The 24999-nt window shown below is 37.1% G+C and overlaps 2 protein-coding genes and 1 long non-coding RNA gene across 12 annotated transcripts; 1 reads left to right on the forward strand and 2 right to left on the reverse strand.

Moving 5' to 3' along the window:
- Nucleotides 1–221: 221 nt before the first annotated feature.
- On the reverse strand, nt 222–6931 carry LOC146526577 (uncharacterized). 10 transcript variants are annotated; one of them, XR_014879378.1, is made up of 7 exons: nt 6836–6930; nt 6507–6760; nt 6079–6139; nt 3728–3787; nt 2146–2354; nt 1776–1829; nt 222–761 (listed from the first exon to the last, which is right to left on the reverse strand). It is a non-coding gene; the product is annotated as an uncharacterized LOC146526577 (long non-coding RNA). The 10 variants fall into 10 exon arrangements; XR_014879377.1 differs by having other exon boundaries at nt 1776–1884; nt 6836–6926; XR_014879381.1 differs by having other exon boundaries at nt 1776–1884; nt 6047–6139; nt 6836–6926.
- Nucleotides 6932–16819: 9888 nt separating this feature from the next.
- LOC146526578 (uncharacterized) lies at nt 16820–19357 on the forward strand. Its single transcript, XM_085206970.1, has 4 exons — nt 16820–16913; nt 17004–17638; nt 17772–17973; nt 19341–19357. Exons 1-4 carry the CDS (start codon nt 16820–16822, stop codon nt 19355–19357), a joined length of 948 nt encoding a protein of 315 aa, XP_085063096.1.
- Nucleotides 19358–19517: 160 nt separating this feature from the next.
- LOC146526579 (uncharacterized) lies at nt 19518–24714 on the reverse strand. The gene is made up of 7 exons (XM_085206972.1): nt 24426–24714; nt 23424–24016; nt 23146–23248; nt 21053–22882; nt 20404–20604; nt 20013–20183; nt 19518–19573 (listed from the first exon to the last, which is right to left on the reverse strand). Exons 1-7 carry the CDS (start codon nt 24712–24714, stop codon nt 19518–19520), a joined length of 3243 nt encoding a protein of 1080 aa, XP_085063098.1.
- Between the last annotated feature and the right edge of the window lie 285 nt (nt 24715–24999).

Raw genomic sequence — 24999 nt, forward strand, 5'->3', positions numbered from 1 at the left:
AAAAATATTGTAACACATTAAAAAGTAAAACATGTCTACTAGACTTCTAGACGACTACTACTACTACTACTACTACTACTACTACTACTACATACATCATACCTATAAATAATAAAAAATAATGTTAAAAACTCCTATAGTTCTAAGAGGTGCGGGACTCAACAACAGGAAAATTAAATAATAGTTATTTCTCGTATATGGAAATTATATCTAAAGATGTCTTTAAAAAAAATCTGTTTTTTTAATACTTTAATTCCTTCATAAAAAAAATTACAGTATAATAATACTTAGGTATATAAGTTGCATTTCATTATTTACTAATAATTAAAGATTATAGAAATTGCAAATGGGAACACAACCCACGACCAACTTACAAATATATATTAATGATAATAATACTATTTATAATTATAACTAAAATACCATTACTAGTATGTTTAATTAATTAATCATAATCAATCACAAATAACAATCTCAGTAATCTAAATAAAAAATGTAAGTTATTCCAACTCAAGCGAAGGTTAAGTTAAAAATAATATATTTCTTAAATTAATGACATAAGAGAAAACAATAAAGAAATGTTCACTGGTGAAAGTTATTAGCCTATAGCCAACAGCCTACTTCCATAAACAGACTATTCATAAAGTAGTTCCTGAGATTACTGAGATTGTACTACATGTGCTATAAATAATTGTTAATACATTTTTTACATCTTATCTTGGTTATATCTTCAGAGGCGCCTCTCGTACAACGCCGCATATCTTTAATATAAATAATAAACAAACATTATTATTTATGAAAAACTGATTAATTATCAGTATCACGCTGTATCCCGCACACAGCAGGTAGGCAAAAGGAACCTAGTGTTAAGACACTCCCTTCCCTACTTTCTGCCAAATTGTACAGATATTGTGAGTTAGTGCTTTGCCTCGATACCAGGGCGAAGAAGTGGAAATATAAATTTAAATAAATATTTCTTTTTCTCGAGTGGGGATAGAACCAACACCCAGTCAGTTGTACAGTCACACTAATTAATGTCAATAATAATTAATCTTAACATTGTACCCACTGGCTCCACGTACAGCAGGGATGAGCGTAGAAGCGGGACACATCAAATTTTACTTACAACAAAATTTGTCACAAAAAAATTAAAAAAACGGGACAAGCGCGAGTCGGGATCGCCATTCTAGGGTTTCAATCAAAAATTGAAGGTGTCGAGCCTTTGTGAAATTCAAGCTTAGCTTAGCGAGAGCCCTTTCATCTGACACCTCACTTTGAACTAGCGGCTTTTATACCAAATTTTGCCTCCGTTTTAAGGCTGTTAATTTTAGGATTTAACCACAAATCTATTGTTTCAGATCGCGTTTTTTGCTAAGCGGCCATATGTTTTTTTTAGTTAATGTAAAAAATACGATTTTTTTCAGGAAATCAAATTTAAATGTCAACTCTATATTTCCAAGCATTTCTGAGATAGACTCTTGACAAAAAGATCAGACAGACAACAAAGTGATCTTATAAGGGTTCCTTTTTTCCTTTAAAGATACGAAACCTTAAAAAACAACATTTACACGAACATATCTGTTCAAAGCTGAAGTCCAGGCCAGAAAATATTTCCAGATACTCTACTAATAGCACAGTAGCTAAGGGAGGGCAACTTCATTTATCATGCACCATTTTACTTTCAATACATAACTATCAAACCGATAAATATAATACCGTATTTAATGAAACATTCACATAATATAATAAGAGAAAGTAATTATGAATAAGCTTACCAGATGGTCGCGGCGGTCCCGTCTCCCCTCGCCCGCTCCCGTCCTCGTCGCTCTCTGTAATTAGGAACCAGGAAAAAATACAATCTGTAATCTCAAATTGTATTTTTTCCTGTAATAACGTTAAATAAGCATTTATTACTTTTCGGTTGGGGGGGTGGACAGCCTCAATCCAATGTTTTTATCAAAAAATTTTAGGTAATTAAATATATATATATATATATATATATATATATATATATATATATATGCACAATACATACATACAATGGAACTCAACTTTTTGTTAAGCTGAGTTCCCAGGTTCTCTTGCCACCCTGTTGAGTGTTGGAACACTCAACAAACACTGAAAGTAAAAAGACATTTTATATACCTTTCACAGTTCCTTTTGTTCCTTCGCACATCAGAATCATTCTGAAGAACTACTTTTGTCAACTTTTTTGAAGATTTTTGATAGTTTCGACATTGGACATATTTTTTAGTTCTTCTGTATTAGGTGCAGGAAGCAGCCGGTACGATGAGTCGCAAGCAGCGCCGGACACTAGCATTTGTATGCTTCAATACACTCTCCGTCACCGCCATCTGCAAAACGTATGTGTTTAATTTTTAATTTATAACCATGATTACACAGTTCTAGCCCCACTTTCTGTTCCAATGTAAGATATTTCACATTAAGTGGCAAATGTTGTCCCCGCTCCCTCCAGGTTAGCCGAGCAAGAAAATTTAAACAATCCATCACCAGAAGTAGGAATCGAACCCATGACCATCACATATCAGACTGTATTACTACACCACTTGATTAGAATGCACCTAATAATATAGAAATTAGTCATTAGTTTTTATAGGCATTCTTTGCTTACATTATTAGTAGGAGGTATAAAGGTAATAGGGTCCCGTTGTACTCCTTCTAAGTCAAATAATTTTATTTACAAGGTAAATTTACCGATGCTGATTAATTTACCACTGTTTCAATAGTTGCTGTCTCAGAACTGAGAAGAAACAGCACAGGAAACTCAAAGGGAAGTCAAGTTAAAAATAATAATGGAGCGAGCATTTAATTTCCAAGTAATTCTATCATTTATGAAATAATTTGTTTAGAAATAACACTAAATACACGTCGTCAGCTTGGATGGCTTCCTATCAGACATCGCCGTAACTTCCGGATGCTTACTCTCCTCTATTCAATCCTTTATAATCCTCTCTATCCTGCTTATTTAAAAAATCGTTTCTGCTTCCGCGGCTCCGATTCTAGCCTACGCCTTGAACTTAGGTCCAGGAGCGATAATATTCTTAAATTTCCAACTTGCCGTACCCAATTCTATTCCAATTCCTTCACTGTAAAATCTGCTATTCTCTGGAATGAACTTCCTTCCGAAATACGTCATTCTAAATCGCTTAATATTTTTAAGAATCGGTTAAAAGAGTATAGTTTCAAAATATAACTGTAGTTTATCTTTAGTCGTTATATACAGGATGGAATTGTCAGCACCACTTTAAATGAAACCACAGTTTTAAGTACTCTATAAAAGCATAATATAATTCGGAAAAAAATAATTTAAAAAGTTATTTTTTCAAACAAAATAAATAATAAAATTATCGTTTCAAAATAAAACACCATTTGTATAGTATAACATAGGCACGCACACACTTATCTGTCAAATCGGAAACGTCGTACACTGTGTGTACATGTGTGCGTCACACGAAATACAGGTATGGATAAAAATCGTGAAATGAAAAAAAAATCCTATGTCCACACTGTTGAGGTACCTTGATTAATTTCTTAGGTGTGGGTTTGAAATATATTACCTTATATGCAGTTTCAATAAAAGAAGCGCTGCCTCTTCCACCCTGTATATATATATATATACATAACTATCAAACCGATAAATATAATACCGTATTTAATGAAACATCCATATAATATAATAAGAGAAAGTAATTCTGAATAAGCTTACGCGAACATCTGGTTCGCGGCGGTCCCGTCTCCCCTCGCCCGCTCCCGTTCTCGTCGCTCTCTGTAATTATATACAGTATATATATATATATATATATATATATATATATATATATATAGTATATATAATATAATATATATATATTATTATATATTATGTACAATTATGTATTATATTTAAAGAATTATATGTAGATATGTGTATATACATATATATATATTTAACTATAACATTATTCACATTTCTTTATTTTTAGTCCCTTATTTTACAAGGGTTGCCTGGAAGAGATTGCTTGAAGCAATAAGGCCGCCTTTGCATACATTTTATAAAAATATATTGTTTCTTTTTCTGTTATATGTATTTTTGTGTGCAATAGTTTTTTTTTATTCTATTCTTTGTAAATACACATACATCTTTTCCCAACTCTTTTAAATTGTGATATAGAACATTCTCTTCACTCAAATCACTCACTTCAAATTCAAAATATTCTTTATTCAAATAAACTATAAAAGCACTTTTGAATCGTCGAATGAACATATGAACAAAAAGCTACCACCGGTTCGGAAAGCAGTTCTGCTGAGAAGAGCCGGCAAGAAACTCAACAGTTACAACAGGTAAAAGCATACATATTGTCCCATACAAGAATTATGGACTTTATGCAATCCAATTACAAGTGTGATAAGTTTAAGCCTATTTCTAGTACCGATTAATATTATGTACACCACCCATTTTGATAAAATTATTAATATTTCTTAACATACATAACATTTTCAAATTGGTAAATTTTAGGGCTTAAGTTATATGGAGATAGCATGAATCCCTTGCTTTTGCAAGACAAAATGCAATTGATGTAATAATATATAATTAATACCATAAATAGGTCAAAGTAGCCAAAAGAAGAAAGGCAAGCTGTTTCCACAGCAGCAGCAGTGATAGACAACAATATCAAATATCTTTTAATGGAAAAACGTCACTATACTTAACAATGAGTTAAAAGTTATGTTTTGGTTTTCTCCATACCTACACGAGGTCTTCATGTATGTATTTCTATCTTTGAGTCCACTTGAGACATGTAGTGTTGGGCTATAAGACCACAACATCCCACAAAAAGTGAGAAGCTCATATACAAACCAGTAATTGTTTCCAATTGACAAAGCGGACAAAATAAAAACTACTATTAAATTTATTTACTCTCACTAGTTTTCAATTTTCTAGTTCGACATTAATGTAGCTGAATGACAATCATTTTAAAGTCAGCAATATAAAGATGGGATGTAATATTCTTTATATAATTTTATAAACTATATATATAATAACACAGTGAAAATATTTTGTCTGTACATTTAATATTTTTGACTGAAATGGATAGAGGAACACTTAAAGAGCAAAAATATTTTTTTTTATTTCTTGTCTGTCTGTATGTATTACGCTAATGCGATAACTAACTCAACATTAAAGTTTGTTTCATCTAAATCTGTTCATTAAAAAAAAGTAATCGGCATTTGAATGAACTCCAAGGCATGAGTTTGTCTGCAAATATATAGCAATCCATATCCATACTTATACTTATAATAAATCTGTATTTTAAACCATCTTTTAAAACAAGGAGGAGGAGGAAATATTTTCAATTCAATTAGGTTCATTTAATTATTTGGAATTTGATTTTGATATTGGATTATTCGATTCAATCAATAACATTACATTTAAGGCTGTTTCTGAACGAGTTACTTAAATGAGTCATTGACATCAACACATATGGCTGTCAGTCAATTCTGTTTTTAAAAGCTTTTATTTAACTTGCAATGTAATTCAAGCTAGCTAAGCCATTGGCAGGCCGCTAGTAGATTGATGTTATTTCTTGTTTTATTAAAAGTAAGCCAAAAGATTTTCCAAAGTAACTATGGAATTTATACCACCATTATAAACCAAATAGAATTGCAAATTAAATAAGAATAGTTGAGAAACTATTCTAAAAATTCAATGAACTTGAGGAATAATCAAGTGACAAATTTCCCCATAGGGTTACATGTCTCCTTTAACGGGGTAATGCTGAGCGCCTGCTATAGATACCGGTCAGGTCATTAATGCAACTATAATTGAGTTTAGAAAACAATTGATGCTCGCTTCGCTCAACATGTGAACACTACCGCAGCGAGTCAACATTGAGGTCCGATTCGCGCCCCCTAGTTAATGTTATTATAACAGCTTAAAATTACCCTTTATACCCAAATAAAACTGTCACACTGTGCCCCTGCGCCAGATTGGCCTCAATCATTAATTTCTTATTTCTTAAAATATCATAAATAATAAAATACTCACTTTAGAAACTGCTCGAATGTGCTTACACTTACTTTTAGAAGACTGACGACACAACATGACAGCACGTGGCGGCGATACATTTTGAAATAACAACTGGAAATGAAATAAGTAATTGTCAAACACTAATATCATGGAATAATCTAGAGAATATTTAAGTATTTGTAGCTAAGTTATGATAACTTGAAATCTTAACAATTGCAATGAGAATAGTCCGCCATTACCGTAGGTAGGTACTATTAAAATAAATATAATATATTGTATTGCTGAACTAATTTTATTAGCTTCGTTTGTAATAATTACTTTAAATATTTATATAAATGTAATTAAAGATCACATTTCAAAACTAACACGACAAAAACTAGTTTTTTTTTTTTCGATTTTCGTCGCCATCTTTCTAAATTGAAATTTACGAAATAATTATGCATAACTTATACAATAACACAAAGCAACGTGAAATTACCAAATAAAGTAGATACACAAACAAATGAAGTTAAATTTATGTTTTAAATGAATATAAAAAAAATAAAAGTACATTTACCCATTAGCGTCGTTCAGCGGACACAGGGAAAAAGTGGAAACAAGGATGATATTCAAGATTACTGATGTCGATTGTCCGCACAGATAATTAATGCTTCAATATAAGCATATTGCATATTATCACAGGTTATAAACCATTTATCTAAAATATTATTGTATCATTCTTTTTTTTTTTACCTAAAATAGTGAATATTTCAAAGATTAATTTGTTAAAATTTGTATGTAATATTTATAAATTTATACGCTTAAAACCTTTTTTGAATATTATTATATGTGCTTCACACGCTTGTGATGGCTCGGCAAACGCTTACAAACTCCTAGGCTTCACAAACGTTTAGCCTTCATTTATGGCAAAGAGTAAAGTAATACATAATGTACAGATAAAACATACTTGCTAAAAGTAAAGAACTGATTCCAAAATCAGCACAAACAAATCCGAAGGTGTTTTTTAAAATTTTCAAAATTGAAGTAGTCTCCTAGACGAGAAATGATTTTTAATACTCCCATACAATATCAAAGATCCTACAGGCCAAATATCAGTTATACACCGCGTAAATATAATGCGAATTTTGTATTGTCTCCCAATCATTCTGTAATGGAACAATAAATAATACATTTGTTAAAGTAAATCTACAAAATGCTATTCTTTATTTGTGTATCTTTCTTATTTCTTTATATTTTAACCAAAAATTGTGGAAAGGTGTTCCATACATTTTAGTTTTTGTAGTGTTTAATTTTATGTACTTGCTCGATATAACAATATTATGTTGGTGACCAGTGCTGCCAACCTCAGGAAACCAAAAAAATAGACTAAGGAGACTCCCGTGCTACAAATGTCAACTGTCAAATATAGTACTGCAATGTGTCAATGTCACTGTCAATATCAAAAAGCCCGCTCTTTTAATTTTGTTATTAAGTTACTAATTTAAGCGGACTTTTTTTTCGCTGACGTTTGTTTTGGTTGACACACGTGTTAGTGAAAATATCTCTTTTTAGTGGTGAAACTCTTTATGTACTTAGTGGAAACATTATATAATAATGTAAATAGATCCATACTAATAAGGTGATTGGTAATAGTAAGTAGTTGTGCTGTTTTATAGTTTAGATTAGTTTTAGTTTATAGTTAGGTTATTTTATTTTAAGATGGATCCTGATCCTCCACCTGACCCCCCTGATCCTGGGGGGGGTTATGTAAATTCCACAGTTCAAGTTGTGAATAGAAAAAGACAAGGTGAGGAAACATCCTCAAACCAGGATATAGTTAAAAAAACTATTATAGACCCATCCACCGCTACTCCTTCCATCCAAAATGTTTGGACCCACCCTGCCATGTCCGAAGCCCCAAAATCCTATATTAGTACGGATAAAGGTCCCTTTATCGTGTATGTGTCAAGGGAATCTCCTGACCCATCTGCAGGGACCTCTATAAGAGCCATTAAATTTGGTCAATTTCTCCATACTAATAAAATTACTGATATAGTTAATGATGGAGTTAAAAATGTTGGTCGCAATAAAATCAGTGTCCAATTTACATCTGCTGATGCAGCAAATAGATTTTTGACTAATCCTGTTCTTAGTCTATGTAAATATGTTTGTGTAATCCCGACATTTAATATTACAAGGATGGGTATTGTAAAAGGAATTCCCGTTGAATGGTCTTTGGAAGAGTTTGTTGGCTCACTGATATTCCCTACTGCATGCGGAGAAGTTATAAAAGCAAGACGAATGAACCGGAAGAATGTAAGTGAGGGTGTAGTTACATGGGTCCCAACTCAAACTGTTGTAATTACTATACGTGGTCAACAATTGCCTGAAAGAGTGTTCTCCTATAAATCTGTCCTTAATATTGAACTGTATAAATATCCTACAATCCAGTGCCTTAATTGCTGTCGTTTTGGTCATGTTAAGTCACAGTGTAGGTCAAAGCCAAGGTGCTATAGGTGTTCCCAGTCTCATACTGGTGACGCATGTGACATCCGGCAGGAAAATTCAACCTGCATCCATTGCACAGCGAAACATTTTGCAACTGAAAAAGGGTGCCCTGAGTATGTAAGACAACAGAACATTAAGTCGGTTATGTCGCAAGAGTGTATTTCCTATATGGAAGCATCCTCTCGGTTTCCATCTGTCCAACGTTCCTATGCTGATGTTGCTAAGGAAATGTTTTCACCTCCTGTTTTCACAAACTCCCAATCCCAACAAAGCAGACCAGCTGCTTCTTCCTCTAAATCTTATTCTAAAACAGTTTTCCAAGCTCCCCGTCCCCACGCTCCTATGGCAAAGGGATACAATAGACAAGCTCACCAGTCCATTATTAGCAATTGTTCCTCATCCCTTCCTAATGGTTGTGCACTTAGTCAAGGTTCTGACAGTTCAGCAGAATCTACAAAGGATCTGTTAATTGCTTTGACTGACACTCTTGTGAGCATAATCTCAACTGTTGATGAACTTCCTTTACCGTCCTACGTTGCCCAAAACCTACTCAAAATCTTTAAAATCCTTCACAATGGCTCCACTATCCTTCCTACAGTGGAATAGTAAAAGTATTCGTGCTAAAAAGCATGAATTACTTTATATTATTTCTCTGCATAATCCTGTCATTATTGCCCTCTCAGAAACGTGGCTGGTGCCTGACTCCCGATTCAGGGTGCCAGGTTTCGCCTGTTTAAGGGAGGACAGAAATGACGGGTATGGAGGTAGTGCTATCCTCATCCAGCACTCTTCTCCATATTCCCGTATTCCTCTCCCTTCTCACAGTCAACAGTTGAATGCTGTTGCTGTGAGGGTCCTTGGTATTTCCTTTCTTTCTGTTTACATCCCCCATCCTTCCCCTTCCATCTTTTTACAGCTTAAGTCTATTATCTCTTCGCTTCCTAGCCCTGTGGACCACCACAGGGCTAGGAAGGGTGATTTTAACACCCATCACACTTTGTGGGGGTGTTACTACTGTGATGGATTTTCGCCTTCGTTGGTGGACATGATTGATGATGTGGATCTCTGCATTCTCAATGATGGATCACCGACTCGTAGGGTTAATCCAAATCAGAACCCTAGGTCTGCTATTGATCTTTCCTTATCTTCTCCTTCTCTTGCTTCCCAACTATCATGGTCTGTTCTTCCATCTACCCATGGTAGTGATCATTTCCCGATTTTGCTGTCCTTAAATAATAGACTTCCTTCCACTCCTAGTCCTTCCCTTCCCCATAGATTTAATTTAAAAAAGGCCAACTGGAACGAGTACGCCAACTCTGTGGATTGCATGTTATGCAATCTTTCTGAGTCTGGTAATTATGAGAGTATCTTTGTTTACTATGAACGGTTTGTCTCTGCTATTATGTCTGCTGCTGACCTACATATCCCCAAATACCGCTCCATTCAGAATTGGATGCATTTCAATCCCTGGTGGGATCAGGAATGCTCTGATTCTGTCCTTCGGCGAACATCTGCCGAGGAGTCATACGCAGCCTGTATGACTATGGAAAATTTTATCGGCTACAGACGCAAGGATGCGAAGTTTAGAAATTGCATTTGGAAAAAGAAAAAACATGGTTGGATAAGTTTTTGTGAATCCCTTAGTCCTCGTTCCTCTTCTTCCCTTGTTTGGACAAATGTTAAGAGATTTCGCCGATCTCTTAACAATGTCAGCAGTCCCAATTCCAATAATCCTTCTGTTTGGCTCAACGATTTTGCAAACAAATTGGCTCCTCCTTTTGTCCCATCCCAAGATTTATTTATATCCACGCCGGTTGAATCTTCGGAGGAAATGGATCTTCCTTTTTCCTTTGAAGAACTTAAAAACGTCTTAACGGATTTAAAGGATACCAGTCCAGGTGAGGATGGTATTTCTTACTCTTTTATTACAAAATTAAATGATAAATCTAAACACCATTTTCTAAACATGATAAATAAAATATTTCGATCAGGCAATATACCCAACTCATGGAAGTCCCAAATTGTTATCCCTATCCTCAAACCTGGAAAATGTCCTTCAGATTTTAATTCCTATAGACCCATTGCCCTGGCATCTACTATATCTAAGATTGTTGAACGGCTTTTGAAAAATCGACTGGAATGGATAGTGGAAAGTAGGAATATCTTAGCGCCCTCTCAGTTTGGCTTTAGATAGGGGCTAAGTACTATTGATAGTCTCAGTATTCTTACTACAGATATTCGACGAGCCTTTGCCAAAGGAGAGTATTTGGTTGGTGTCTTTTTAGATGTCGCATCTGCATATGATAATGTTCTTCTTCCGGTGCTCAGGCAGAAATTGCGTCAGCTGAGTATCCCGCCGAGGATGTCCCATTACATATGTAATCTGCTGACCGGGAGATCGGTATCTGTAAGACATCCGCTTCTTACTATACCTTCCAGACTTGTCTGGAAAGGTCTTCCTCAAGGTTCAGCTCTTAGTCCGCTGTTGTATAACATATACACACATGACCTTGAATTATCTGTTAATAATTTCTGTAACATCCTTCAGTATGCTGATGACATCGTCCTCTATTACAGCTCAAATTCTGTAGAGGACATAACTTTTCGTTTAAATACTGCCTTGCACTATCTTAACCAGTGGCTCTCTGAGCATGGCCTGGCATTGTCGGTAGCTAAATGTCAAGCGGTCGTGTTTACAAAAAAGAGAGTAATTCCAAATTTTAAAATTGAGTGTGATAATATTCCCATTCATCTAACAGAAAACGTCAAATTTTTAGGCATAATACTTGATAAACGATTGAACGGAGTTGCTCATGCTGAATATCTCAGCAGGAAATGTGAAAAAGGCATTAATGCTTTGAGAGCTGTGTCTGGTGTGTGGTGGGGCGCACACCCTTATACTCAAAAACTGCTGTACAATGCTATAATTCGCAGTCATATTGACTATGGATTATTTGTGTTAGACCCCTTTAATAAATTACCTACTGAAAAATTAAACCGAATACAATATAAATGTCTTCGGATTATCCTAGGTGCGATGAAGTCTACTCCTACCAATGCATTGCAGGTGGAGTGTGTAGATCCTCCACTTCCTATCCGCCGACAATTCCTTTCTGACCGATTTGTGAGTAAAATGTTGCAGCTGTCTTCCCATCCTTTACGGTCTAAGCTATCTAAGCTAGCTGATCTCATCCCTCAAGGCAAACCTTTACCATACCTGCTTGATAGCTTCCTTAGACTTACCTCTCTCCCTAATCCTATGACATGTTTTCCTTCTAATCCACTATTCCTTACACCGTATAATGCCCTAGTTCATTCTCCTTGTATCGTCACAAATCTTGGCCTAACCAAGGGAGATCCTGGCACCATCACAAAATTTAAAGAAATAGTTCAATTCAATTGGTCGAATCACCTCCTCATCTTCACGGATGCATCGAAGCTCTCAAAGGAGAGCTGTGTTGGTGCAGCCTGTTGGATACCAAAATTCAAAATTCTTCTACAATTTAAATGCCCTCCCGAATCATCTGTGTTCACAGGCGAGGCTGTTGCTTTGTTAGAAGCAGTCCTGTTTACACATTCCCACAATTTTAAACAGACGGTTATTTTCACTGACTCACTAAGCTGCTTAATGGCCTTAAAGGGAAGCCCATTTTATAGTAAATTGAGATCTTCAATTGTTTTAAGGATTCGTAAAGAATTGTACTCTTGTCATCTAAAGGGTTTGGATGTTACTTTGGTGTGGATTCCAGGACATTCTGGAATCAGTGGGAATGAATCTGCAGACTCCTGCGCTAAATCAGCTATACAGTGTGGCACATTAGACCATTTCTCCAATTCCGCCCAAGATCTGATGTCCCTTGCGGATACTCATCTGCATAAGTCCTGGAATAATTTCTGGAGTGAGTCAAAATCCCATAAAGGTAAGTATTACGCCTTTATTCAACCTGATATTCCTAGGCGACCTTGGTTTTATTCTCAAAGGTTTATTGAACGGAGGATTATTACAACAATCTGTCGCTTACGTCTTGGGCATGCTTCTACTCCTGTACATCTAGCTAAGATCAGGGTCAGGGACCACTCTCTGTGTGAATGTGGCCTGGACGACGGCTCCCCTTCCCACATCCTTTTCTCTTGTCCTAAGTTAACTCGTCCCTTATATGATGTCCTCCCTCACAAAGTCCCTCGCCCTTTAAATGTTCAGTGTTTGTTAATGTTTGTGTTTAGTCCTTTATGTAAATTTTTATGTAAATATATTAAACTTAACAAAATAAAACTTTAAATTAACATCCATGTAAAATAATATTTATTACTAATCTAATGTGTTGTGTATATATTGTAAATTTGTGTTTGTTTTGTTTTAGGTGAAGGCTGTACTAACACAGGATCTCTTTTTTTTACATGTATTCTATAATTGTGTATATTTATCTTTTTTATTACCGGTCAATTTCCTTCGTGTGTTTTCCATACAACGTGACATTGGCGAAATGAATTGTGCTCAACTGGCACGCTCGAAACGCCATATTTCGAGAAATCAATCAATCATTAAGCGGACTTCGCTGACGTTTGTTTTGGTTGACACACGTGTTAGTGAGAGTTTTGTTATTTTAGTGCTGATATCCCTCTTTTTTGTCGTTCAAGAAGCTGAAAGTTATAAAAGAATTTATTTTAGCAAGGTGGTTGGTTGTAGTAAGTGTTTGTGTTGTTGTGTATGTAGTTTAATTGTATTATAAAGTAGGTTAGGTTATTTTTATTTGCAATGGAGCCGGTCCGACCTCCCGATCCCCCTGATCCTGGAGGTAGTATGGACTCACACTTCTCTTCGAGAAAGAGACAAAGGAGACTCACCATCTGATAGTGATGGTCTCATTAAAAAAACAATAATTAATCCCGATACAGCTACACCCTCAATCCAGAATTTGTATGTACATCCTTCCCTATCCGAGAGCCCAAAATCCTATCTAGAATCCGATAAAGGCCCTTTCATTGTTTATGTGTCGAGGGAAACTCCAGACCCCGCTGCGGGTACCGCTATTAAAGCAATAAAATTTGGCCAGTTCCTACATAGGAATAAAGTTTCTGATATTACTAAGGATGGTGTTAAGAACATTGGACGCAATAAAATTAGTGTTCAATTCTCAACGGCTACTGCAGCGAATTTATTTTTAACTAACCCAGTATTGAGTTTGTGTAAATATGTCGCCATTATTCCAACATTCAATATAACTCGAATGGGCATAATAAGAGATGTTCCCGTAGACTTTTCGTTAGACGAGCTTGTCGAGTCATTGGTGTTTCCCTCTGGAAGTGGACTAGTGATGAAAGCAAGGAGGCTGAACAGGAAGAATGTTAGTGAGGGGGTGACTACATGGATTCCGACTCAGTCGGTTGTGGTCACTTTCCGTGGACAAGAGTTGCCTGATAGGGTCTTTTCCTATCATTCCTCGCTTCCTGTAGAACCATACAAATTCCCAACAATACAATGTCTGAATTGCTGTCGTTTTGGCCACATTAAATCACAGTGTCGATCAAAGCCCAGGTGTTACAGGTGTTCCCAGGATCATACTGGAGATACATGTGACACAACCAAGGAAAATTCAAACTGCTTTTATTGTGCTAGCAAGCATTATTCAACAGACAAGGACTGTCCTGAGTTTGCAAGGCAGCAGTCCATCAAAATTGCAATGTCCCAAGAGTCCCATTTCTTACATAGAAGCATCCTCCCGTTTCCCTCCTGTTAAACAATCCTATGCAGATATTGCTAAGGTTATGTTTTCCCCTCATGTTTCCTCAACGCCTATCCCTCACCAGCTTGCTCCTGTACCACTTAGTAAGTCCTATCGTAAGACCGTTTTCCAAACCCCACGTCCCCGCGCTCCTCTTGCAAAGGGATTTGATAGACAAGCTCACCAGTCCATAATTGGTAATAATTCCTCCTCCCTTCCTAATGGTTGTGCTCTGAATCAAAGTCTTGACAACTCAACAGCATCTAAAAATAATCTGTTAGGTGCCCTAACAGATATTCTTGTGAGCATAATTTCCACCCTTGATGAACTTTCTTTACCGTCCCACGTTGCCTTAAATCTTTCCAAAATTTGCAATAAGTTCCTTAATAATGGCGCCACTGAAATTCCTGCAATGGAACAGTAAAAGTATTCGGCCTAAAAGGCACGAACTACTTTATATTGTTTCACTGCATGAGCCTATCATTGTTGCCCTCTCGGAGACATGGCTGTTGCCTGGCTCTCCTTTTAGGGTGCCAGGCTTCTCCTGTTTAAGGGAGGACAGGAATGATGGATATGGAGGTAGTGCTATCCTTATCCGGCACTCCTCTCCTTATTCCCGTATTCCTCTTCCAACTCACAGTCAACAGATTAATGCTGTTGCTGTGAGGGCCTTTGATATTTCCTTTCTATCTGTCTATATCCCCCGTCCTTCCTCTTCTATCTTCCTAGAGCTTAAATCTATCATCTCTTCGCTTCCTAGCCCTGTGTTGGTCCTGGGTGATTTTAACACTCATCACACTTTGTGGGGGTGTTATTACTGTGATGGATTTTCACCTTCGTTGGTGGATATGATTGATGATGTAGATCTTTGCATTCTCAATGATGGATCGCCGACTCGTAGGGTTAATCCCAATCAGAATCCTAGGACTGCCGTTGACCTCTCCTTATCTTCTCCTTCCCTTGCTCCCAAATTATCTTGGTCCATTCTTCCTACCACCTTTGGTAGTGATCACTTCCCGATTCTTTTATCTCTTAGTAATAGACCACTACCTACACCAAATCCTTATCCGCTTCTCAAATTTAATTTAAAAAAAGCTAACTGGATTGAGTATGCTGACTCGGTGGATTGTATGTTGTCCAACTTTCCTGAATCTATTGATTATGAGAATGTCATTATTTATTATGATCGGTTTGTCTCAGCCATTTTAGCTGCGGCAGACTCTCATATTCCCAAAAAGCTCTCCATTCAGAATCAGATGCTTTCCAATCCCTGGTGGGATCAGGAATGCTCTGACTCTGTCGATCGGCGAATATCTGCCGAGGTGTCATACGCAGTCTCTATGACAATGGAGAATTACGATGAGTATCTACGTACCGATACGCAATTTAGGAATTTGATTTGGAAGAAGAAAAAACTTGGTTGGGTTAATTTTTGTGAATCCCTTAGTCCCCGCTCCTCTTCTTCCCTTGTCTGGACAAATGTTAAGAGATTTCGCCGGTCACTTAACAATGTCGACAGTCCTAATTCCAATAATCCTTCTATTTGGCTTAATGATTTTGCAGACAAATTAGCTCCTCCTTTTGTTCCATCACAAGACCTCTTTACATCCACGCTGGTTGAATCTTCAGAGGAAATGGATGCCTCCTTTTCCTTTGAAGAACTCAAAAACATCTTAGCGGATTTAAAAGACACTAGTCCAGGAGAAGATGGTGTCTATTATTCTTTCATCACTAGACTTAGTGAGAAAGCTAAACTCGTCTTTTTAAGTTTAATTAATAATATATTTCAATCAGGCAATATCCCCAACTCGTGGAAATCCCAAATTATTGTCCCTATCCTTAAACCTGGAAAATGTTCATCTGATCCTAACTCTTACAGACCCATTGCCCTATCATCAACATTATCAAAAATTACTGAGCGGCTTTTAAAAAATCGACTGGAATGGATAGTGGAAAGTAGAAATATCTTAGCTCCCTCTCAGTTTGGCTTTAGAAAGGGGTTAAGTACTACAGATAGTCTCAGCATTTTTACTACAGACATTCGAAAAGCTTTTGCCAAAGGAGAGTATTTGGTGGGTGTTTTCCTAGATGTTGCCTCTGCGTATGACAATGTCCTTCCTCCGGTGCTCAGGCAGAAAATGCAACAGCTGAGCATCCCGCCGAGGTTGAATCATTTCATATGTAATTTGCTAAATGGTAGGACGGTGTCTGTTAAACATCCCCTTCTTACTGTCCCTCCCAGACATGTCTGGAAAGGACTTCCTCAGGGCTCAGCTCTCAGTCCTCTGTTGTATAATATTTACACACATGACATCGAATTGTCTGTTAATAATTTTTGTAATATCCTTCAGTATGCTGATGACATCGTCCTTTATCACAGCTCAAATTCTGTGGAGGACATAACTTATCGATTAAATACTGCTTTGCACTACCTTAACCAGTGGCTCTCTTTACATGGTCTGGCATTATCTGTAGCAAAGTGCCAAGCGGTGGTTTTTACCAAAAGGAGAGTTATACCAAACTTTGATTTTTTTATGATAATCAACACATAAATTTTGCAGAAAATGTAAAATTTTTAGGCATGGTTTTTGATAAAAGACTGAATGGAATTGCCCATGCTGAATATCTCACTAGAAAGTGTGAAAAAGGCATGAATGCTTTAAGAGCTGTATCTGGTGTGTGGTGGGGTGCACACCCTTATACTCAAAAACTACTGTACAATGCCATAATCCGTAGTCATATTGATTACGGATTGTTTGTTCTAGACCCCTTTAACAAAGTTGCTACTGAAAAACTTAATCGTATACAATACAAGTGTCTACGGATTATTTTAGGTGCAATGAAGTCTTCCCCCACCAATGCTCTGCAGGTGGAGTGTGTGGATCCTCCCCTTCCTATCCGCCGGCAATTCCTGTCTGACCGATTTGTAGGCAAAATGTTACAGCTGTCTTCCCATCCCTTATTGCCTAAGCTATCTGAGCTAGCGGACCTCATCCCCCGCGGCAAACCGCTCCCATACTTGCTCAATAGCTTCCTTAAATTTACTTCCCTTCCTCATCCCTTGTCCAGTAGTCCATCTAATCCTTTATTTTGTACGCCTTATCGGGCTTTAGTACACCATCCTTCTGTTATCACTAATCTTGGCCTATCCAAGGGAGCTGTTGACACCAACGCAATGTTTCAATCCAAGGTAAATGAAAATTGGCCAAACCATGTCCTCATCTTTACAGATGCATCGAAGCTTTCAAAGGAAAGCTGTGTTGGTGCAGCTTGCTGGATACCAAAATTCAAAATTATATTACAATTTAAATGTCCTCCCGAATCATCTGTGTTTACAGGAGAGGCTGTTGCTTTGTTGGAAGCAATCCTGTTCACACTCTCCCACGATTTTAAACAGACTGTTATCTTTACTGACTCATTAAGCTGCATATTGGCTATAAAGGGAAATCCGTTTCATAGTAGATTGAGATCTTCCATAATTTTAAGGATTCGTGAAGAACTGTACTATATATATATATACATGTTATCTAAAGGGTTTAGATGTTACTTTGGCATGGATTCCAGGGCATTCTGGAATCAGTGGGAATGAATCTGCAGACTCTTGTGCTAAATTAGCCATCCAGTGTGGTACTTTAGATCACTTCTCTATTTCGGCTCAGGATCTGCTGTCTCTTGCACAAACTCATTTGGATTTGTCATGGACTAAATTCTGGGAATTGTCAAAATCTCAGAAAGGTAAGTATTATGCCACTATTCAACCCAATATCCCAAGGCGACCTTGGTTTTTTTCTCAAAAAACTACTGAACGGAGGGTTTTATCAACTGTTTGTCGTTTGCGCCTTGGGCATGCGTGTACGCCTGTGCACCTAGCCAAGATCAGGGTCAGGGACCACTCACTGTGTGAATGTGGCCTGGACGACGGTTCACCTTCCCACATACTTTTTTCCTGTCCTAAATTAATTCATCCCTTATATGATGTTCTTCCTTATAAAGTTCCCCGTCCTCTTAGTGTTCAATGTTTGTTAATGTTTGTGTTTAGTCCTCTATGTAAATTTTTATGTAAATATATTAGATATAATAATATTAAACTATAAGTTAATATATTTGTAAAATATTATTTACTACTAACTCATGTTCATGTATATATTTATTTTATGATTTTTTATTTTATAGGTGAAGGCAACACTTTAACTGGACTCTTTTTGACATGCATTCTCCTATTGTGGAATATAATCTCTTTTTTACCGTACAATCTCCTTTGTGTGTTTTCCATACAACGTGACATTGGCGAAGTGAATAGTGCTCAACTGGCACGCTCGAAGCGCCATAAATAAAGAACCGAACCGAACCGTACTAATTTAAGCGGGAAGACATATTTGGCCCTCATATACTTGAGGTTACACGTGTTGTAGTCGATGTGATTTGTTACTAGGTTGTTAATAGATAATTATTAGCAAGTTATAAAGTAATTTAAATGTTTTAATTAATAAATATTGTGAATTGGTTAAAAGAGCTGCTATAATTAACACTGAGTAAATACCTATATGTGTTTTCGAATGTTGTTGGTGTTTTATATAGGTTTCTAGTTATTTAAACTTCAGTTTATAGTTATTTTGATTTTTAATAAATAAGATTGTATTTGTAACAATAGTGTTGTATAGTTTTCTTTTGATATTTCACTTCTGAAACCTAATTATAGCATATTATGGAACTAAAAAAACAGTAGAAAACAGTAAAATAAAATGTCTCTCTAAGCTGGTTACCACAAGATCGAGTATCGGATATGTTAAGCTGAAATGAATATCAAATAACCAGAATTACGAATCTTATCGAATCCCTTGGAGCTCAGAAAATGAAAAGTCATGTAATCTAAAAATACGAGCGATTATAGTTTTTGCTGCATTTTGTATAAAATTCAACTCGTGCAAACTCTTTATGGTACTTCCTGTGGACCTACAATTCTGAAATTTGACTAAAAGTGAAAACTTACAATACATCGAAGTTATGAAATGAGTGCGAACTTATACACATTTGTCAACTTTAATAAGCAAAGTTCCTGTTGAACTACAATCATAATTATTTTTACGCCTTTCAAAAAACAGTAGATATGAGGACTTAAACAGAAAACAGGGATACAAGGCAAAAAATAGTCTGTTCTGTTCTGTTCTTTTTATTATGGCGTTCCGAGCGTGCCAGTTGAGCACAAAATCACTTCGCCAGTGTCACGTTGAATGGAGAACTTACGAAAGAGGTTGTACGGTAAAAAAAAAGGAATAATATTATTCAACAGAAAAATGCATGTTTAAGAGAGATCCAGTTAAACTACTGCCTTCACCTATAACAATACAAAAAATATAAATACAATATATAAATAAAGAGGGTTAGTAATATCTATTATTTTACACAGATGTTAGTTTATAGTTTAATTTTGTTATTCTTAATATATTTACATAAAAATTTACATAACGGACTAAACACAAACATTAACAAACACTGAACATTAAGGGGGCGGGGAACTTTATAAGGAAGGATGTCATATAAGGGACGGGTCAATTTAGGACAAGAGAAAAGGATGTGAGAAGGAGAACCGTCGTCGAGGCCACATTCATACAGAGAGTGATCCCTGACCCTGATCTTAGCCAGATGAACAGGCGTACATGCATGTCCAAAACGCAAACGACAAATTGTTGATATAGTTCTCCGTTCAGTAAATTTTTGAGTAAAGAACCAAGGTCGCTTTGGGATAGAAGGTTGGATAGAAGCATAGTACTTACCTTTCAGAGACTTTGATCTTTCCCAGAGTTTCCTCCAGGACTCATCCAGATGGGCAGATGCAAGGGACAACAAATCTTGAGCCGAATTAGAAAAGTGAACTAAAGTGCCACACCGAGTAGCTAACTTAGCGCAGGAGTCTGCCGATTCATTCCCACTAATTCCAGAATGTCCTGGAATCCAGACTAAAGTAATATCCAAACCCTTTAGATAACATGAGTACAACTCTTCACGAATCCTTAAAACAATTGAAGATCTTAATTCACTATGAAATGGGTTACCTTTTAACGCCATTAAGCAGCTTAGCGAGTCAGTAAAAATAACCGTCTGTCTAAAGTCATGGGAATGTGCAAACAGGATTGCTTCTAATAAAGCAACAGCCAACAACCTCACCTGTAAACACAGAAGATTCGGGAGGACATTTAAATTGTAAAATAATTTTGAATTTTGGAATCCAGCATGCTGCACCAACACAGCCCTCTTTAGAGAGCTTTGATGCATCAGTGAAGATGAGAAGATGATTACACCAATTGAGTTGAATTATATCTTGAAACTTTGTGTTGGTGCCAGGATCTTCCTTGATCAAGTCAAGATCTGTTATGATACGAGGAGCATAAACCAAAGCCTTGTATGACGTACAAAACAATGGGTTAGAAGGAGAGCAGGACAAAGGATGAGGAAGATTGGTAAATTTAAGGAAACTATTAAGTACATATGGTAATGGTTTGTCACGAGGAATAAGGTCGGCTAACTCGGATAGCTTAGACCTTAAAGGATGGGAAGAAAGCTGTAACATTTTGCCCACAAATCGATCGGAGAGATATTGACGGCGGATAGGAAGAGGGGGATCAACACACTCTACCTGGAGTGCGTGAAGTGAATGATTGAATGATTCGGAGACATTTGTATTGAATTCGATTGAGTTTTTCTGACGCTACTTTGTTAAAGGGGTCTAAAACAAATAAACCATAGTCAATATGACTACGAATTATTGCATGGTATAATAATTTAAGAGTATAAGGGTGTGCACCCCACCACACACCAGACACAGCTCTTAAAGCATTTATGCCTTTTTGACATTTTTTGCTGAGATACTCAGCATGTGCAATTCCGTTCAGTCGTTTGTCGAGTATTAAACCTAAGAACTTTACACTTTCCGAAAAATTTATGGGAATATTATCATATAAAATGTTAAAATTTGGAATTAGTCTCTTTCTTGTAAATACCACCGCTTGACATTTAGCCACTGATAATGCCAGGCCATGATCAGAAAGCCATTGGTTAAGATAGTGCAAAGCAGTATTCAAACGAAAAGTTATTTCCTCCACAGATTTTGAGCTGTAGTAGAGAACGATATCATCAGCGTATTGAAGTATGTTGCAAAAACTATTGACAGACAATTCGAGGTCATGTGTGTATAAATTATACAACAGAGGACTCAGAGCCGAACCTTGAGGAAGACCCTTCCAGACGAGTCTGGGAGGTACAGTAAGAAGCGGGTGCTTAACAGATACCGTTCTACCGGTCAGCAAATTGCATTTGTAATGAGATATCCTCGGCGGAATACTCAGCTGTCGAAGTTTCTGCCTGAGCACCGGGAGAAGAACACCATCATATGCAGATGCAACATCCAGAAAAACACCAACTAGATACTCTCCTTTGGCATAAGCTCGTCGAATGTCTGTAGTTAAAACACTGAGACTATCTATGGTACCTAACCCCTTTCTAAAACCAAATTGAGAGGGCGCTAGTATATTCCTGCGTTCCACTAACCATTCCAAACGGTTTTTCAAAAGCCGTTCAACAATTTTTGATAAAGTAGTTGATAGAGCAATGGGTCTATAGGAATTAGGATCGGAAGAACACTTTCCTGGTTTAAGTAAAGGAATAATAATTTGGGATTTCCATGAGATGGGAATATTACCTGATTGAAATATAATATTTACCAGATTTAAAAAATGGCGCTTTGCTTGTTCACTTAATCTAGTAATAAAAGAATAAGAGACACTATCCTCTCCTGGACTAGTGTCCCTTAGATCCGTTAAGACGTTATTGAGCTCTTCAAAGGAAAAAGGACAATCGATTTCCTCTGAAGATTCAACCGGCAAGGATACAAAAAGGTCATAGGATGGTACAGAAGGAGGGGCCAATTTGTCAGCAAAATCATTAAGCCAAATGGAAGGATTATTGGAGTTTGAAGAGTTGACATTGTTAAGTGATCTGCGAAACCTCTTAACGTTTGTCCACACAAGAGAGGAAGAGGAGCGGGGACTTAGGGATTCACAGAAATTGACCCAACCAAGTTTTTTCTTTTTACAAATGCATTTTCTAAACTTCGCATCACTGCGTAGGTACTCAATAAAATTCTCCATTGACATACAGGCCGCGTATGCCACCTCGGCAGACTTTCGCCGATCGACAGAATCAGAGCATTCCTGATCCCACCAGGGATTGAACTGCATCCAATTCTGAATGGAGCGCTTTTTAGGAATATGTGAGTCAGCTGCAGATAAAATGACAGAAATAAACCTATCATAGCAAAGAACGACATTCTCATAATTATCAGACTCAGGAAGATTGTCCAACATACAATCCACAGAGTCAGCATACTCAGACCAGTTCGCTTTTTTTAAATTATATTTACGGGTAGAATAGGGATTAAAAGTAGGAGTGTGTGTATTATTGAAGGATAACAGAATTGGGAAGTGATCACTACCATGGGTGGAAGGAAGAACAGCCCATGATAGTTGGGAAGCTAGGGAAGGAGAACATAAGGAAAGGTCAATAGCAGTCCTAGGATTCTGATTAGGATTAACCCTGCGAGTCGGTGAGCCATCATTGAGAATGCAGAGATCCACATCGTCAATTATGTCTACCAACGAAGGAGAAAATCTATCACATAACACCCCCACAAAGTGTGGTGAGTGTTAAAATCACCCAGGACCAGCACAGGGCTAGGAAGCGCAGAGATAATAGACTTCAGCTCAAGGAAGAGGGAAGAGGAAGGATGAGGTACATAAGCGGAAAGAAAGGAGATATTAAAAGCCCTCACAGCAACAGCATTAATCTATTGACTGTGAGGAGGAAGAGGAATACGGGAATAGGAAGAGGAGTGCCGGATAAGAAAAGCACTACCTCCATACCCGTCACTTCTGTCCTCCCGTAAACAGGAGAAACCTGACACCCTAAAATGGGAATCAGGCAACAACCATGTCTCCGAGAGGGCAATAATGACAGGCTGATAAAGTGAAATAATATTCAGTAATTCATGCCTTTTGGGCCGAATACTGTTACTATTCCACTGGAGGAATTTCAATGGATCCATTATTAAGGATTTTATTATAGATTTTAGTAAGGTTCTGGGCAACGTGGGACGGTAAAGGAAATTCATCAGAGGAAGAGATTATGCTCACAAGGGTCTCTGTTAGAACAACTAACAGATCCTTTCTTGTCATTGCTGAATTGTCAACACCCTGATTAAGAGCACAACCATTAGGAAGGGAAGTGGAACAATTACCAGTTATTGCCTGGTGAGCTGGCCTATCATATCCCTTTGCTAGAGGAGCGCGGGGACGGGGAGATTGGAACACAGTCTTACGGTAAGATTTGTTAGGACCAACTGGGACACTGGAATGAGGTAACTGGGATTTATTATTGGAAATTGGTTGGTATGAGGGGATAGGATGGGAGAACACTTCTTTTGCCATATCAGCATAAGAGCGTTGGGAAGAAGGGAAACGTGTTGACGCCTCCATGTAGGATATGCACTCTTGTGACATTAAAAGTTTGATTGATTGTTGTCTTAAAAACTCGGGGCAGTCTTTGTCAGTGGCAAAATGTTTACTACCACAATACATACATTTGGAATCCTCCTTGGCTATGTCACATGCATCACCAGTATGCAACTGGGAACACCTGTAACATCTAGGCTTTGACCTACACTGTGCTTTAACATGGCCAAACCGACAACAATTTAAACATTGAATGGTAGGAAACTTGTAGGGCTCTACAGGAAGGGAAGAGTGATAGGAAAAGACCCTATCAGGCAACATCTGTCCACGGACGTAACTACAACCGACTGTGTCGGAATCCATGTAGTTACCCCCTCACTTACATTCTTCCTATTTAATCTCCTGGCTTTCAGTACTAGACCACACCCAGAGGGAAATACCAAGGACTCGACAAGTTCATCTAATGAGAAGTTGACGGGAACATCTCTTACTATACCCATTCTAGTGATGTTAAAGGTTGGTATAACAGCAACATATTTAAATAGACTCAATAATGGGTTAGTCAAAAATAAATTCGCTGCAGTAGCATTTGAGAACTCAACGCTAATCTTATTGCGACCAATGTTTTTAATACCACCATCAATGATGTCGTTAATTTTATTCTTGTGCAGAAACTGGCCAAACCTGATAGCTCTAATAGAGGAAGCTCTAATAGAGCTGCCGGGTCAGGAATTTCCCTCGACACATACACAATGAAAGGGCCTTTATCGGATTCAAGGTATGACTTAGCATTTTCGGAAAGGGAGGGGTGAGTATAAATATTTTGAATTGAAGGAGTTGCAGTGGAAGGATCGATTATGGTTTTTTTAACCATATCCACATCAGGATGCGAATCTACGCTTTGCCTTTTTCGGTTTACCTGTGCTTCTATACCACCCGGATCAGGGGGATCAGGCGGGGGGTCTGGATCCATTTTAAATCCTAACCTACAAACTTAAATATATATAATAACACCAATCTTACTAATAACAACACAAACACTAACACCAAACACCTTGATAATATGGAAACTCTAAAAACTTAAATTTTTCCACTTAAAACAATAAACAACACTAAATTAAATACAATCCCCACTGACACGTGTGTAAACCAAAACAAACGTTCCAAAAAATAGTCAATCTACTGTTAAAACAGTAGGGTTGGCAGCACTGTTGGTGACATAAGCTCAGTGTTGCCGACCCTACTGTTTGATTTGAAC

Source organism: Heliconius melpomene, unplaced genomic scaffold, assembly GCF_056956725.1.
Source record: "Heliconius melpomene rosina isolate 202511_hmr_F unplaced genomic scaffold, ASM5695672v1 ptg000023l, whole genome shotgun sequence".
Taxonomy (NCBI): domain Eukaryota; kingdom Metazoa; phylum Arthropoda; class Insecta; order Lepidoptera; family Nymphalidae; genus Heliconius; species Heliconius melpomene.